Source organism: Azolla caroliniana, unplaced genomic scaffold (genome assembly GCF_043228905.1).
Source record: "Azolla caroliniana isolate FFs.n. ecotype wild unplaced genomic scaffold, voAzoCaro1.0.p SCAF_7, whole genome shotgun sequence".
Taxonomy (NCBI): Eukaryota; Viridiplantae; Streptophyta; class Polypodiopsida; order Salviniales; family Salviniaceae; genus Azolla; species Azolla caroliniana.
In genome coordinates this window covers 19803477-19821647 of record NW_028230442.1, presented here as the reverse complement: position 1 = coordinate 19821647, position 18171 = coordinate 19803477, and the positions used below count along the sequence as shown (strand labels likewise).

Here is an 18171-nt window from a genome sequence, read left to right as displayed (position 1 = left end):
TGAAGAGCTCCCATGCTACTCGTTATCTTGTTCTCGCTATCGTTGGGTTGGGTTCACTTCTTAACATGAAGATAAATTGTACAAGGTGAAATTTTGTTTTCAAGAGCTTCCATGCACATTGCTCATATTGTTTTCTCTATCTATGTTGGGTTGGGTTCACTTCTTAATGAATGATAAGTCCTACACAATGAATGAGGATAGCGTTTGTAAACACATGAAATGATGGTGCTTAAGAGAATTGTCTGCTTCCCAAATTTGAACATGAAATCACGTTGTGGATGTTCCAGACACAAAAATTACAAGAAAAATGTGAGAAGTAACTTTATAGGAAGATAGAGGAGAAAATCTTTAAATTATTCCCTTCATAACATTACAAAAATTACAAGAAAAATGTGAGAAGTAACTTTATAGGAAGCTAGACGAGAAAATCTTTAAATTATTCCCTTCATAACATTTTTAACATGAAAGCTCAAACTCATTTGTTATCTGAAATATGGCACCGTTTTCTTGAATATTATGGTAGATAATTTTATGACTAGGAACCCTAGAGACTTCATCTAGCACTTGTATAGAATTTTATTAGCTGATAATGTAATAGCACTATCCTTCTCCAATGTTGACAAACTATATAGATTACCATATCCAACATATTATTGAGTATTTCTCCAACGTTGACAAGTTATATAGATTACCATATCCAACACATCATCAAATGCCTCTTCAAGACTTTAGGACCATACTACGCACATCACCAAATGTTGTAGTTAATAGGTTGGTAAATACCTATATATTAGTTGTGTTTATGATACAATAACAAGCAAATAATCAATAGATGTTGTGCATTCTCAATATATAACAAGCGGAGCAACATCATTTGAATCGAATGAGAAAAGCATGCAAAAGGCAACATATCACAATGCACATTGCATATAATGTCATTGTAATACATAACAAGTGAGGCCCAAAACTTGTTGTGCCTTCCTATATATATGTATATTTTATATACATACATATAGATAAACACACACACACACACACATGTGCAATGCATCAAATTTTCATGTGTAAAGATGAAGTCCATATGTTATCCTAAATAAATAGGTTTTGAAATAATCGCCGAAAACTAAATAGGCGATGTCATCTCAGTGCTCATGCTCACTTTTGCATCAAGTAAAAATTTACATTAGTAAAGTACCAATGTAAATATTTGAACACCATTACATATCACCACTACATATAAATATTTGGAAGGTAATCGATATTCAAACAATATGATGGCCTCAAGGGTGGCTCCGATGGAGTTGAACGCCAACGACTAGAGCTCATCCAACAATGGTCGTCCTCTCCTTTTCTTGAGTCAGTGGGCATCCACATAAGATGGAACTATCGCGTCCCTACAGGGATTTGTATATAACAATCTCATTTGTAAAATTTTATAACTAATGGAAGGAGTTTTTTTTAGAAAGAAAGAAAGAAAGCATCACAGTTAATATCACCATGATCAAAATATGATGGAAACATAAAACATTTCCACTAGGAAAACATAAATGGTGATTGTTTTCAAAAGAGATAAAATGTCTGGACTTGAAAGGATTCATTCATGCGTCATAGTTGCCATGATTTAAAAATAACTTGCATATATGTGTAAGCTGTAAACCTAACCGTTAGAGGGATGTAGATTGTCAAAGTAAAGTTTGTAAAGTTTAATGTAATCGATAGAATCTTGACATATTTGACTAATTGAAGGATATGAGACAAGACACTTGTGATGGCATCCAACTTTAGCTACATATACCTAGGTTTAGAATCTACCTTCGTCTCAGTCTTATTTTCATTGTTTAATAAATTTAGCTTGTTTACTCGGAATAATTGCTATTAGGTTTCTACTAGCTTGGAGTTTCATGATTTTTTAAGAGATCTATTCGATACAATGCTCCTAAATTCCTACTTGATTGGATTTTCATGAATTTAAGGGGTTTTAAGAACATTATCCAAAATTAGGTGAAAACATGGAAATCCTATTTTCATGACTTAGTTCTTGTTTGGTTTCCTAAATTGATGGTAAATGAGAGTAGAATTCAACTACCATCTAGTATTTTGAAGCTCGTAAGAATGTTTTTTCAAATTATTATTTTTGCTCAAACATGGATAAGATAAGGAAATAGAAGCTCCCCAAAACTAGTCGTGACGGAGAACTATCCAATCTCCTGCTGTTCAAGAGCTCGCAACCGGGAGAAGGAGGAGCATGTAGAAACTCCAAAACCAATAAGATGCATGCATATACATACCATTGTGTCATGGGGTGTGAAGGTCGAGAAGGATAAGCCATCCGAGAGAGAGAGAGAGCGTGAAAATCCGATTTGTCACGAGGTGGCATGCACAAGTCTTCGAGAAACTAGGCTTGGGCCAGACGTGTGTGTGTATTGTATACATATATCATTGGTCGACGACGTGATTGTGTGTGTGTGTGTACATGCGATGTGATTGAGAGCCATTGGAGCTCACTATAGAAGAAGACGAAGAAGAAGAAGAAGAAGAAGGGGAAGAGAGTGAGTGGGTGAGGAGTTGGAAAGTGTTGTAACGCCAAGAGATTTTGAGCACACATAAGTCATGACATTAAATAAATAAATAAATAAAAATAAAAATAAAAAAATAAATATAAATAAATAAATAAATAAATAAATAAATAAATAAATAAATAAATAAATAAATAAATAAATAAATAAATAAATAAATAAATAAATAAATAAATAAATAAATAAATAAATAAATAAATAAATAAATAAATGAATAAATAAATGAATAAATAAATAAATGAATAAATAAATAAATAAATGAATAAATAAATAAATAAATGAATAAATGAATAAATAAATAAATAAATAAATAAATAAATAAATAAATAAATAAATAAATAAATAAATAAATAAATAAATAAATAAATGAATAAATGAATAAATAAATAAATAAATGAATAAATCAATAAATAAATGAATGAATGAATGAATAAATGAATAAATAAATAAATAAATAAATAAATAAATAAATAAATAAATAAATAAATAAATAAATAAATAAATAAATAAATAAATAAATAAATAAATAAATATGTACTTTATATATATTTATATCTATGCACCCTGATTCTAATCCTTTGTTTATGCATTTGATTGTAATCAGCTGCTGAAGCAGCAGCATCAGCAGCAATTCACATACCTTCACACACACACACACACATACATACATACATTCAATGGACTCTCCATATCCTAAAGGGCAATCAACCTCATCAGCACCATCACTTGTTTCACCAAAGCGTTTGCAGAGCTTCAGGTTTGAGTTCTTCTTCTTCTTCTTCACCTTCCTCTTGGTTGAGGTCATTCCTCTGAAAGTTTGTGAAATACATATGTCTATCTATTATGCGTTTACGTGTGTGTATGCATACATGTGTGTATATGCATATGTACATAAGTACCTATGTATGTCTATATGTGTCGTATGTGTTCATGTATGTATATCTCTATGTGTATAGGCATGTACCTGGACATGTATAATTACTATATGTATGCTGTGTCTATAAGTATATGTATTATTGGATATATATAGACACAAGCATTATGTTCATGTATACATTATGTGAATGCTGTTATATATCTATTTGCCTGTGTATACACATAATGTATAGATGTCCGTGTACATAATCAATATGCAAATGTATATATTATATATATGCTGTATATATCTACATAAACCTGCAGTATAATGTATATATAAATTTATATTGTGTATGTGTATGGTATTATGAATGACTCATGATTATGCAAGGATATGTTACTGTAATCATTAATTTTGTACTAGAACTTAGAGAAGTGCGATGAGTAGAGAATGAAATATAAAAACAAGAGTTGCAAAAAAAGAGAGAGTAAAGGACAAGTGCAGCTCTGTTAGTAAGGTTATGCTGCGGAAACCAGAAAGTCATGAGTTCAACTCAAAATTCTTTAAGAATTAAAACTGATGGAATTTGAATTGAATTTCCAAATGGCTAATTCATAATATGGCTTACTACTACCAGGGTCTTTGGAAGTCCAACATTTATTTTACTATGTAAGGCAGCAATGGTCATGTCACCTAGTGCTTTGCACCATTCTGATTCTATATTGTACATGGTTTAATACGTTGTCTATAAAACAGGAAACAAAAATGGAGATAAATAGATAGAGAGAGAGGGGGTTTAGGGTAAAGGATTTAGCTTAGTTGATAACATTAGGTATTGGAAATACACAAATCATGCGTTCAATCCAGGAAGAGAAAATGGAGAGGGATGTAACTTAGCTGGTAAAGTTAGGTGGTGGAGACCAGAAGAACATGTGTTCAATCCCTACATTCTGCAGTGGTATCTAGTACGATGTGAATCCAGTGCGTTAACAAACCGCATGGTTTACCACTAGGGTACATCTCTTTTGCGGAAAAGAGAAGAAAGTAGGTCTCCCATTAAATGGATTCATGATAGAAACTATTTGAGCTTTGACTGCAGGCAACTGGGAAGCTTAAAAAGACATGGGCTAGATCAGATGCCACTAGGGGTTGAACCCGATCTGGTGCGAGTAATATTGCCGGGCTTCGAGAGTGACACAGATTCAGAGGTAGCAATAGTGACAGAGGAACAACCACACCACCAACAACAACTGACGCCAGGTGACAAGACATTGTTGATTTCTGGCACAGGCCATGGTCTTCCACATCAACAACAAGAGGTATCAGACATTGATGATGTCTCATGTCGAGCTCGAAATGGCCGCTATACTCATCAACAATCCACTACTTCTTCCAGCTATGCTAGTTCCTTCAATTTCAGCCTGCCTGGCCTCTTCTCCAGGTTCATTGGAGGTCCTCTGTCTTTCTGGCTCAAAACACAATCACCAAGCAAGACAATTGCAGCTAGAAAGGTATCTCTTTCTCTTTCTCATTGGGATGTATTATGTATTATATGGTATGCCTTCCATGCAATATTTTAACATCATTTGTAGATATAACTCCCTTCAATTTTTTCTTTCTCTTCAGTTAATTTTTGTAAACGTGTAAGGCATACACATAATTTCTTTCATTGTTTCTCATGTACTGATAACAAGATTCTTTAGACACTTTTTATCTTATTTACTTATTTACTTAGTAACACCAATTTGGTTTGTCATTCTCAAAAATGACACAACACTTTAGATGTAATCTCTTGTTAGCTCTTATGGGCCATTGGCCTCTTAAAAGACGTTAATATATCTTTCTTTTTTCATGGAAGAGAAAGCATTTTGAGTATCATAGGTTATTGTGGTCTGCTGGAGACATTAATACATATTGTTTTCTTCTCAATATGTTAATTAGCAGTATTTCCTTTGGGGCCTGGTTACTCATAAATATGTAACCATGGAAACATGATTTCAATGGAAGCTCTTTCTTTTTGAGCCCATTTGTTACATATTATTCAAACACAAAAGGATATGCTTTGATTTTATAGGGAAAGTATGCATTCTATACGTGAAAAAAGCAATAAGGGTTTATAAATAGGATTGAATACACATGATTATTTTCATCTTCATTTGCCATTTAATATGACATGTTTACACTGACCCAGTATGTTTTATATGTCTTTCATGGATAGGATGTTTTAGCCACTTATCATGAATCTTTCCTCTATGGAAAAGTTGCTTTATCGACCAAAGTAAGGGCATGCATTCGTGGGCCTTTTCTGAGCACACTCTTGTTAATGGTATGAGACAATGGGGAATTTCTTTAAATTTCTCGATAGCTATCTTACAATGAATGTACATACCAAAGCTGATTTTTCTCTATTACTTTTGCAGTTGGAGTGCATTGCAGCTTTGTTATTATTAGCACTTTACGTGCGCACAACGTGAGTAGTAAAAATACCATGTAGTTTGATGCCATTTTAATTCAGCTGATATGTTATTTTCCTCGTTTTATGCAGGTACACAACACATGTATTTCACTGGATTACAATTGTTCAATGCATTTGCAGCGTCTTCTTTCTGCTTGACTACCTCGTCAAGATTTACAGGCAATTCTCTCTCTTTCTCCCTGGCTGTTGGCTCGGTTGTTTACATCATTACATTAAAGGCATAAAACTGACAAAACCCAAGTTCAATCCTTGCCATTGGCTTGGCCGGCCGTCCCATAGATTGTATTGATTTCCTGCGGACATTAATAGCATGTCTAGCTATCTTTGTATCTCCCTATCAAATTTATGTTGTATAGTATGCCTCACGACTTCTTTAATATTCTTATTTACTCAATACCAGTGCAATGTTTCGATTTGCTTACAGAGATTTTCGGCTTTGTAGTTTCAATTCTGATTTGAGTCAAATATGCCATTTTGATCCCTTCAGATATGTTAGGCTAATCTTTCTTTCACTTTCTCTGAAGAGGTCGAACGGTTTTTTCAGCTTATTTCTTGGTTTGGTCCTCATGTACTATTTAGACCTAGTGTTCTCTTCATGTACATGAAAAAGAAATTGTACATTCTTTTTTATTTTTTTCCTCTTTATCATCATAGTGCTCCAGTTCGGCTCTATTACGTCCTCTCTGCAAATGGAATCATTGACCTAATAAGTACTCTTCCAGTTTTTTTCATCCTGACCAGGTAATTTCATCTTGCATTAGTAAATACTCGTTTTATATAAACTATTTCTGTATTACAAAAATTGAATTGATTGTATCTGACAGTGGATTGATGGAAAATGCTGCAATACCCCAACTATTCCTGGTATTTCGAGTTTTAAGGTGATTATATTTCTGACCTATATATACTATTCCTAATCTTCTACTTTATAGGACTAGTTAATGTTTTGCTGAAGGGTAAACAGACATATATTTATAATCAAATAAACCATATTGACCAGGGCGGTACCATTGTTGTCATCTTGGGTGCTTCCGGGAGGAGCCATTGGTCAAGAAATCTTCAAGCTGATTGCATATATCCTCAGTGTCTGTAAGTAAAGCTTCAAAATTCATCATTAAAATGATTGATCTTTCAGTGTCTGTTCCAAGATAAAAGATACATAGTTTTTAGCACATCCATTGATGGGCAAAATATATATCCTATTCTTCATTATTAGGTCACACAACTATATGAGCTCGAACTTAAGAGCTTATGTTATAATGTTTTATCTATGAACCAATCGGAAGATACATACAACACCACGTTCACGTATATTTTTGATATCCTCTCCTCTACTTCTCTTTCAATTCATTACGTATCAAGTCTCCAATGGCAATAGGTGTGGATCTTTATTTTCTGAGTTGGTATATACTCAGAGGGGAGTCTCAGCGTGTACTAGCACTGTAATTTCAGACTGGGGAGGAAGATTCAAATCACAGATGGATAAGAGAGACAGAATCTGGGCTCGCAATCAGATAGAAACGCAAGATATCTGTTCTGACCTTACTAATAGCTATGGTGGGATTAAGCAAAAAAGACATTTTAGAAAACGTTCGTTACCCAAAAATATTTTCGAGCATGTTGAAAAAACAAAAAAAGTGCTATTGAATCGTCAGAGGATGCTACAGTGGAATTCTACAAACGCCTATATACTATGCCACAGATGTAGATATAGCATTTTCAGAATCTATATTTACAGGAATTGTAGAAGTGATTTTTTCAGTGGGTTCTGTGTTTCCAAAGGAGTTTTTATGCATATTCAATAATGAATTGTTATATTTAACTAACAATCTCATATAGAATATGTATGCATCCGAGGAAATTATGGACATGCAAAAGGTGTATTAAACCAAAGTTTTTGAGCTTTTTTCGTTTATCCAATTAAATACAAATTTCATTATATGTGGTGCTGATGACATTGATATCTACGAGAATCTATTGTTGTATTTTGAACCAATAATATGAATGTCATTTTTTTCACGTGCGGTGTAGATACTGTTGACACGGGCTTAACTATATAGCAAATGCTTGCAGTTACACTAGCAGCTGGAGTGTTACAATGGGTTGAGTGGCGAGCTACACCCAGATCTGTCCTGGATGACAATGATTGTGCTCACCATGGCTGTCTAAGTTTTTATGAAGCCTTGTATTTTGTAATAGTCACAGTAAGTGATTGTTTTCATGTTGTATTTTCAAGTTGAGCATCTCTCTAATATATACAAGATTAATTTATGGGTTAAGTGGCCAGGTTTCTACCGTGGGATATGGTGACATCACGTTAAAATCCGATTGGGGCCGTCTTATTGCCATACTCATCATCATTGTAGCTATTGTGTTCATTCCGGTGGAAATCAATAAGTTATTGGAGCTTGCATCTAGAAGGTTTCCCTCATGGCTTGTTGCAAGTCGAGGTTGTGTTTCTGATCATTTCACATAATAATTGATGTTCTGTTTTCAGGCCCTACGGAGGTACATATGCCGTGAGGAAGATTGTGGGTTCTCGGTACATTATTGTGAGTGGAAATCTATCTTATCAATCTGTGGAAGACTTCCTTTCAGAATTCTATCATCCTTCACATGCGAAAGGTCCATTGTTGAATAAAAAATCTCGTTTTATCTGTTTAATACGGAATCACTGCCTCTAAGTGCCCTTATGCTCTCATCATTTGTAGATATGCGAACATTACCCCTCCGAATGGTCATCATGGCTCCTTTTAAGCCTACGTAAGATCTCCTCACAACCCAAGATTAAGTCTATATAATGATATATCTTTAATAGGCTGCCTAAGATTGATCTTTGACTTCCAGATTTGAAATGAAAGTTTTGTTGACACAATACAAAGGCCGTGTTGAGTTTATTGAGGGTACACCTCTTAAAAATTCTGATCTTGAGCGTGTAAGTGCCAATGTTGCATCTGCCTTCTTTCTAATGGCTGATCACTTGGCAAAGGTTAGTTAGTTCCTTACTATCATTAGCTTTCTACTAAAAAGATCAAGTCAAATTACGTCTGAAAATTTTAAACACCAGGATCTACATGCTGAAGATGCGGCACAAATCATGCGTGCGTTGTCAGTTCATCGATACTGTGGCTCTAATGTGCGGCTGATAGTGGAAATGCTGAAGCCCGAGAACCAAGATAACCCAATCTGGGATGATGCAGACGGTGGCATTGAAATTGTATGTCCAGAAGCCATCAGTTACCAACTTCTTGCCCGGAGGTGCTTGTGTCTCCTATGTATTCAAAGAACACATTCATTCATTATTTCCAGAATCATGTTATTTTAGATTTTTTAATGGGTATGTTGTCTTTTTGCAGCTGTCAAATAAAAGGCATTTCTACTTTGGTAGTCAATCTATTTAAAGCAGGGCTGAAAGTATGCAATCCAATGGTGACTGGGCACTGGATGCAGCAATATTGCCATGGACAGCAACAGGAGATATATCCTATCATCTTACCCTCATGTTTCTATGAGCATCAATTGTTTTTTGAGGAGGTGGTTTATTTCCGAGATCTTTATTAACCACCAAAAGTATCGAAATATTTGACTAATCTTTCTACTTCCTATAACACTTTTGATGAATATGTCGGAAACCTTGATCCTAACAACTATTCAAAAGTGTCCGCAAGAAAAATTAGCTGTTTGGCGAATATGAGCCTCTATTTCTTTCTTGATCTTTTATGCTTACAAAGGGGATTGGAACTTTTGTGATATCTTACTTTTTCATTGCAGGTAGTGGAGATAGTCTATCTCAAATTTGAAATAATCCTATTTGGCCTTGACATTTCCATAGATGACGACATACGTGAAGTCTTGCTCTTTCCAAGGCAACGCTTAATACAAAAAACTGATATTGGATTAGTAATTGCGATGGATCTCTCTGTGGCAGAGAAGGTTTCAACATATTGTGAGGAATGGGCTCCTTGGTCTTCTAAGTTGTACAAGAAGAGTAACGAGAATTTTAAAACAAATTATGAACGTGATGACTTGCTGATTCACTATGTAAAAAATAAAAGGAGCAAGCGCTGTAAGTTTGATGATGGATCAGGATCGTCAACATCAAGGGAGAAAAGAGAAAAGGCATCTGGGTTCGTGAGTTATGGTATGATGAAGTCAGGCCATAGAGCAGATGTGCAAACACAGTTAAGGGAGATTGTAGCTACGTCAAGTATCGACCAATTGAATTCGGAGGTGGCCCAAGGATTCAAGGAGGAAAATCAAGATCCTGAGCCACAGAAGCTGTATTCATTGCAAGACGCTGTAGAGATGATTATACAATGGCCACCATTGAAACATGAGAAGCCAGATTTTCCGATCCTAGAGAAGAGAGCTGATATTATCCAAAAGAATTTAGAAGAAAGAACTTTAGCACTCGTACATTTGAGTAAGCCCCATGTGTTGGTATGTATGCATGGGAAATGGCCTGAAAATATATTTTGTTTCGTGTCACACTTGAGGTCTCCTTTGTTGCCCAATCCACCAATCGTCATCATTCATCCTCACAAGCCAACTGCCATGGACTGGGGCTGTGTCGGCATGTTCGATGATGTTTATTTTCTTCAGGGGTCACCAATCCATGAAATTGATCTGATGCGTGCTGGGGTGCTACAAGCAGGTTAGTTCTTTCTTCTATTGTTTTTTGGCCAACAAAATATGCCTAAGCTCAAGAAAACAAGACATTATATACTAAAGAACAATGTGAAAGAATTTCGTGGTTTATGTCCACAAAATTCACTTTTCACAACCCAAGGGTTTGAAACACATGCTACTAAACGAAACCAAGAAAGATACACATGCAATATGTGAACATGCATAAGGGATTTTTTTCCTTAATGAAAAGCTGATGTTGTTTCATTCACCATTATCTCAACTGTGGTTTTACACCCTGGTGTAACAGCAAAGGTTGTGGTTTTAGCATCTCGAGGAGGCAATGATTGTGGTAGAGATCCAATAAGTGGTGAACGGTGCCTCACACCATCCTCATCTACTATAATGGATATTGACAATATACTAATTGCAGCTACAATTGAGAGGTTGCTACATCCTGTGCAAGGTCGTCTCATTGTAGAGCTACATCAAGAGACAGAGATACAGTTACTACGGCCCAAATTGCGCATTAACCCGCGTCGCTTTGATCAATTACTCTATAACCGCAATCGCTCAGCAACATTCCTATTTGCTCCAGCATTTGTTGAAGGCAAAGGATTTTGTCCGGAGTCTCTCACCTTCTTACTGTAAGTTAATAAATGTGCAAACAACCGTGATATGTTGCTGAAAAGCCATTATGGTAAATCTATTTAAGTTTGTTTTAGTAAACAAATAGATTATAGTATTATATGTAGGTCATCTCACAAAGAAATTTGATCATCTCACTAAATATTGATACAAAATAATAGAGGATGTAGATAGGCATGATGCTCATAACGTGCTGTATAGAAATATGAAGGCATCTATATATCTGTTATATTGTCTGTTTCTAGAGAAAGGTAGTGCTTGCCTCATTGATTTTGATAAATCAAGGAAACGAAGGATCATAAGAGAAATAGGATAAAAAATGGCATCAAAATAATGCACACAAGAGAACTTCAATTGACATGTCAAACTGCTACAGTAGCATGCTTCTCTTGTTGTTTGTAAAAACCAACTAGTATTGTTACCAATGTCCACGAAAAACCTGAACCCAATCACCCCTTTCGGTAATTTTACAATTGTAGAAAAACATTATAAGAAAATTGTACCTATTTATGTATATACTATTGGCCACCGATAGTAAATACATATATAGCATACCATGGTTCCATTCATGCATGTGTGCAATGGGCACTGATGTAATTTTGCCACGCTAGAGATGCATATGTGAGTGCACACATACAACTTCATATATGTATGTATACATAGGTATGGTTATGGTAAATGGGTGCTGTGTACATTTTTTTTTTCATGTCACGTTCATGTGCCATGCAAAACACATGCATATGTGATAATTCTAAGTTCTGGAAAGATGAATCGATAAATATTGGGTGCTTGCTTTTAATATGTCTAGTTATGCCCTCTTCTTCAACCGCAACACAGTGGCAATCACAGAGAAGTTGATATCAGGTGGAGAAGTAGTGGAAGGTGTGAGTGGAGAGAAAAAACTCGGGGTGAGGCTTGAACAGATGCCATTGCCCAAGGATTATGAAGGTCTCACATTTGGACAACTCTTGGTGGGCTTATTGTATGATGAACATTGGTTGGCGCTTGGCCTTTATCGATCATCTTTTTCGTCTTCTTGTAATTCATCCTCTTCATCTGTATCATACGTGTATACAAATCCCCCTCGAGAGGAGGTTTTACGTCCGGGAGATCTTGTCTATGTACTTTGTTGAGATCTCTCCCAGTGGAAGAGAAGATACTTTTCTTGGTCGAGAATTGTGATATATTGCATAACAATAATTTAGGCTGGATACTAGTCTTCCTCTTTTGGCTACAGAGATAGTTTCTGTATTGGAAGTTTTCATTACAGTCCACCACTTACACTTACTTTCTTCTATCCCCTTACTTGTAGTCCCTTAGATTTAGGTTTTGTTAGATCTAAGCGATCTTCTGAGGCACATCATAGATTAATACATACTTGTTTGATGATATTAAAGTGAATTATGGAGGCAGTATGTACATGTACACATTTGAATATCTTTGGATAAAGTGATACAATCCATTAACAATTGACATATATTTAATGTGTAAAGTTGCCTATGTAGTGGTTATAAAACTTATGATTTATGTTTTTATATTATCAGTTTTAGTCTAAAGAATTGGGTAGCACATCTATTTTAAAACAATTTGAACATCAAGGTAAGTCATTGCACGCAATTGATGCTTTATATAAAACCTTAAGTTTCTGGTTACGGTTTTAGCTATTGGCTTGTCTCTTCTTTATGTGGAGGAGCACTTGAGAGAAAATTCTCCCTAGCTTTCAGGGATGTGCAGTCATGGAGGTTACCTATTGTGTGGCACTTAGTATGACTGAAACTTCGTTAATATTTGAATGGGAAAACATGACCAACCCATTCACTCTCCCTCATGTAAAGAGCAAAGCAAAATCTTTTGAAAGTACTAGGAAAAGCTAATTGTAGACATTTGCCAAAGGATTTAATATCCCATTGATTAAACTAGTACTCCATATGAGAGACGTTTTATAAGGGATAAGGGATAGACCTTTTATAGTTTGTCAATACTTTGCAAATAATCACACATAGCTCTGTTGCGTGTATCCACAAACAATACAGAAATAACTATTTCTATGTTTAATCTTTGTTCAAAATCATCTTTCGAGCATTTATAATCTCATTCTGGTTTTTACTTCTTGATCATCTGAAAGCACCCATCATAATTCAATAGCTGCCGTCTAAGTTGTGAACAGCAATTCCTTGCCCACAACAAACATGTACATTGCTATGCTAATTGGAATATTTGTTTGCACATGTGCAATTTTGATGAGCTTAATCTTTATCCAACCTTGATCAAAACTGTAAACTCCCCTCTCATACAGAGCCACTATTTTGTGATTATGTACAACTTTACATTTTTTCCTTCAACTACCATCATTCATCTATGTTTCCATCTTCGTTCTCGCTCAATGATCTCCTTCATTTCCATCATTTCCTCGGGTCAGGGGATAGATTTCAATTTCTTTGGTGCTATGAAGTCGACATCCCCCAATTCCCCACTACACTCGTCTCATTCATTGTATAACTTATAATGAAGAACATACCATGTTACAACAAATTTAATGAATGCCTTTGGTGCAATTAAGTGAAGATTAACCCAATTCATCACAAAACTCTTCTCATTCATTATACAACTTATAATGAAGAATATATCATTTTACAACAATTTCAGAGGATATTTTTGACAAAATCTTTTGACATCACGAGAATTTCCACTTCGTAATAAATGTGGACTAGGTGAACTCATTTTTAGGGTTTTCAAAATATGTTATAATTGCCAGGCAAGAGTCATGATTTCTTCTGAGTCATCTTGCTTGGTATATTCATTACATACATTGCCATATTTCACATATATTGATCACATAAATTCGGTATAAATCTACATTAAGTATTGGTAAATGAGATTCTAACAGTGATCCAGCATTTACCTTCTATGCGAATTTCCCAGCATCCACTAATATAACAAGATGTACAAAGATACAAAACTTAGGTACAATAATGCTCAAGATGAAAGAGGAATTCCCATTCCAATTTCTTGGCTTGCCACACCAAGTTTGCGCAATGCCGTTCCCTCTAATTGTCGTGCTCTCTCTCTTGAGATCCCAATCCTATGACAGACCCCAAAGAACGGCCAACAATGTATCAGATATTGTTCCAAATTACTTATATTTTTATAAAAACTTGGAATGCTACACTGGTAAAAGTTCAATGACTGAATAATCAATGCCTTTGTAAAGGCTTTCTTCTATTACTCCAATTAAAATCCTGACAAATATTGATATGGATAACAAATCAATCTAGTGTGCCTCATCATCATGTACAAGCATAATATTGAACTAAATGTTCAACACCTATGTGTTATATGTACTGCATGGAATTGATTGATTCGACAATAGTGAATTAGATCCCAGATGTCAAATTGAACCAAAGTATTCCTCATCCTTTCGAGTTATACATCATTTGTACCTTCTTTTAATTAGTAATTCATGGGAAAAAAAATGTTTTTTCACTAGGGACTCATTGGAGCATACTGCTGTCAAATTATTAAATTGTAGTTCAATTCCCATGTTTTGTCTTGTGTTCTTGTTTCATAAGGCTGATTAATAATCTATGTCATGCCACATTAAGCAAGGGATATTTTATTCCATATTATGCAGAGCCCGTGTTTCTCTCTTAGTATTTTTCGTGGGGTGAAATACTATAAACATCCGTAATCATTAAATAAAAATGCTCCAAGTAAGATACAAAAGAGAATATATATATTTACCTGTGTCCGATCTTTGCAAATGACATTCCATGTCCTTCTGGACAATGCAACCCGTGATACATACGGATTATCTCTTGCTCTCTCTCAGGAAGAGTCCAAGTGAGAAGATCATCAAGATCCCCCTGAAACAATGTAAACAAGATGAGCATAGCTGTGTTTGAATTACAAGCAAGCGATACATTAATATTGTGATAACAAGCAAAACTGTAAAGTTCTGTGCTCAGCTTAGTATAGATTTTAGACAAAACAAGCAAGAAGAAAGTATGTAATCACAACTTACTTTTAAATACATGTTGTCCACCACATGCCATGGGTTATTTTCATAACATGGATCAGCAACAAACTGAAGAGAAAAAAAGTTCCTTTTTGATAAAATGTTAAGTTAAATATACTAAAGAAATCAGGATTTCTACAAGATTGAGAAATGTGTTACATTATGGAGAGAATCATCTGCTGAGTTGAAATTTCTCCATCTTTTTGGCTTATCAAGTGATACCATCTTTTTTGTAGCCTAGTGGAAAGAAAATTAGAGAAATCCCCCCAAACAGAAAAGAAAACTTAATTAGGATCGATGTTGTTGAAATAAACTCAGATAATCAACCAATACCATTCTCAAGGTGTTATCCAATACCTTTAAGGCAACTGATACCATTTCTTCTGGCATGTTTAAAGTGCTTGCAAGGGTCTTTGAATTCCAAAATAGAAGCCACATTAAAAAAAGGATTGCATACACAACATAAGCCATGTTGAAAATAAAATAATGAGACAAATGCTTTTTTCTTGTGAGATTCTTTTGTTCTAAATGAATAGATGGGAAAATGGTATCATGAGAAAAATATGCATAGTAATTAGATTAAGTAACCAATTAGAAATGACATGAAACTTGTTGAAACTAAAACAGATGAAGTAGATGGCAGTTGATGAATGGAGTGTAGATGAATACCTCAATTGACACATGTTTCCCATGACGTCGTAATCTCTCCATAGTTTTGTTGAGAAGCATCAATTTCCCATACATATACGATGGTATTCTCACCGTTTTTGAGTTTTGGGCAAGTGCTTGTGTGATACTCTGTAGTGCAGTTCAAATATACACATTCAAATGATTTGTATAGAGTTACATGTATAATATCGACATTTAAATACAGTCTGATTATATGTCAAATGTAATAATCTTATACTATTGTCTTGTATAGCAACAATTCATTTTTACCTGCCTAATCCACCAATGCACATATGTGGATAACTTGAAGCCTTTTTTGTGATCAAACTTTTCGAGACCTCGGAGAAGCCCCATGGCACCTTCCTAGCATAACACATCGCTATCATTTAATATTAACTCAAGTTACTTGTCACCTTTACATCTTTATGGATTTCACTCTTAGTTCAATGCTCTTGTCATAGATGAATTAATCTTAACTATTAGAGATGAAAATAAATTTAGCAGAAGATATGTAGATTAGTCAAAAGATGAGAATTTATGAAAGACAAGAATCACCTGGATGAGATCTGTAAGGTTAACCCCAAAAGCAGAGTATTTCCTTGCAATCGAGACCACAAGCCTTAAATTGCATATAAAAACTTGTTCTCTTGCCCTATCAGCTTCCAAAAGTTTCGTTTGCACTTCTCTTAAAGACAGTTTGACACTCATAGCCCAAAGTTCATTTGAAGGCTCGTATCCTAACATAGTTGTTAACCTGGAGTTGATTCTTGTTGAAAGATTAAACAGCTAAATTACATAATAGATGCATAAGTAAATGATTAATAGAAGAAGGGCAAAGGATGCTAACGTTTTGCGTGCATTTCGTAGATTTTGACCCACTTTCATCTTCTTTGACAATAAAACTTCTTGCTCCTTGGTGAGGAGCTCCCTTTTCCTCCCTCTCATGTAACCCAATGTGTTGATAGAATCGAGAGTAAAATTACCGGTCAAGCCACTTCGAACCTTCCGTGAAGTTACCCCAGATATGGTACTACAGATTGGGTTGTGATTGGGCTTATGATTCACGCTGGATGTTATGACATGGGGACTACTTTTCCTTGGCCATTTCTTCGCAAGAAGACGGCGTTCCCGAGCTGAGAGTCGATGATGTGTAGATGATGGACATTGTAGATTATTAATGGACGATGAATTACTAGACTCAATGTGTGTATCGGTAAGCCCATCGACTTGTCTACGAAAACCATAATTAGATGCTAATTCTCTTGTGGAAGCCCAATATTGGTTTTCTAAGAGGGATCTTCTAATCTCTATAAGGAAACCTTCATCTTGGTGCTTTAGGATTTTCTTGGGTGCAATCGCCCCCAAATGCATAATATCACATAAAATGAGCCCATTATATAAGAAGGTAGTAGTAGTAGGCAATGAAGAAGAACCTGGTAATTGAATACTTGATGATGATATCAATGATGATGAGGATGATGGTGGTGATGGTGATGGCGATGGCGATGATGATGATTGCATGGCATGATCCCGAGTCGTTGCATCATGTGGTATCGAGTTCTCATAAGAGCTTTTCATCTTTGTGCGAATGAGAGTTTTATATTCGGAATGGCAGGTGAAAACCCTAAAATCTGAAGGAGCCAATTTCTCTGCAACAAAGATTGATGATGTTCCTGCGGCATGAATCCGTCCACCCAATGCTCCCGCCAAATCGCCCATTTCGAATGAATGAATAAATAAATCTAATTAACTAACTGATAAAGAAATGAATGCCCTTTTGTCTGAGGGCCAATCAATTGCTTACTTCAATTTATATTAATGCCATTGAAGGTAGAAAATTAGGTCTGACGATGATGCGTTAGGATGTCTAATGATGAATTAGGGTTTATGATGCATGCAACCCGAGGATATGGAGTTTCTGATGGGTCCCCAGCATTGCAGCATGTGATCAAATTAGGGTTCCCAGCACCTGAAAATTTTAGGATACCCAGCAGGGTAAAATGGGTTTCTGATGCATGTCTGAGGGCATGGAGCTGTCCAAGAGAGGGTTTGGAGTTTTACTCAGGAGATCCATGATGAGGAGATAAATTAGGGTTTCTGAGGTGGGTGAAGGGGAAGGGGGAGGGGAGGGAGGATGAATTAGGGTTTCTGAGTGTTGTGAGGACATTGAAGGGTAGAGGTGTGTGTATCTGTGGCTGCTGACACGTGGCACCCTATCCTCCTTTCTTCTTATGATCCACAGTGCACACTACTTCTTTTCTTCTTTTCTTCTCCTTCTCCTTCTCCTTCTCCTTCTCCTTCT

The 18171-nt window shown here is 35.4% G+C and overlaps 2 protein-coding genes across 2 annotated transcripts; one reads left to right on the top strand and one right to left on the bottom strand.

Moving 5' to 3' along the window:
- Nucleotides 1–3225: 3225 nt before the first annotated feature.
- Nucleotides 3226–12662, top strand: LOC147862231 (uncharacterized). The gene is made up of 18 exons (XM_087322889.1): nucleotides 3226–3333; nucleotides 4535–4946; nucleotides 5654–5761; nucleotides 5856–5905; nucleotides 5981–6070; nucleotides 6566–6652; nucleotides 6736–6792; nucleotides 6912–7000; nucleotides 7985–8115; nucleotides 8199–8332; nucleotides 8409–8536; nucleotides 8623–8674; nucleotides 8759–8900; nucleotides 8979–9169; nucleotides 9268–9445; nucleotides 9683–10565; nucleotides 10848–11184; nucleotides 11994–12662. Exons 1-18 carry the CDS (start codon nucleotides 3254–3256, stop codon nucleotides 12316–12318), a joined length of 3474 nt encoding a protein of 1157 aa, XP_087179015.1. The 5' UTR covers nucleotides 3226–3253; the 3' UTR covers nucleotides 12319–12662.
- A 1317-nt stretch (nucleotides 12663–13979) lies between these two features.
- LOC147862230 (uncharacterized) lies at nucleotides 13980–18010 on the bottom strand. Its single transcript, XM_087322525.1, has 9 exons — nucleotides 16717–18010; nucleotides 16425–16623; nucleotides 16140–16232; nucleotides 15870–15998; nucleotides 15558–15611; nucleotides 15360–15437; nucleotides 15207–15269; nucleotides 14927–15048; nucleotides 13980–14267 (listed from the first exon to the last, which is right to left on the bottom strand). Exons 1-9 carry the CDS (start codon nucleotides 17586–17588, stop codon nucleotides 14162–14164), a joined length of 1716 nt encoding a protein of 571 aa, XP_087178651.1. The 5' UTR covers nucleotides 17589–18010; the 3' UTR covers nucleotides 13980–14161.
- Nucleotides 18011–18171: the final 161 nt, after the last annotated feature.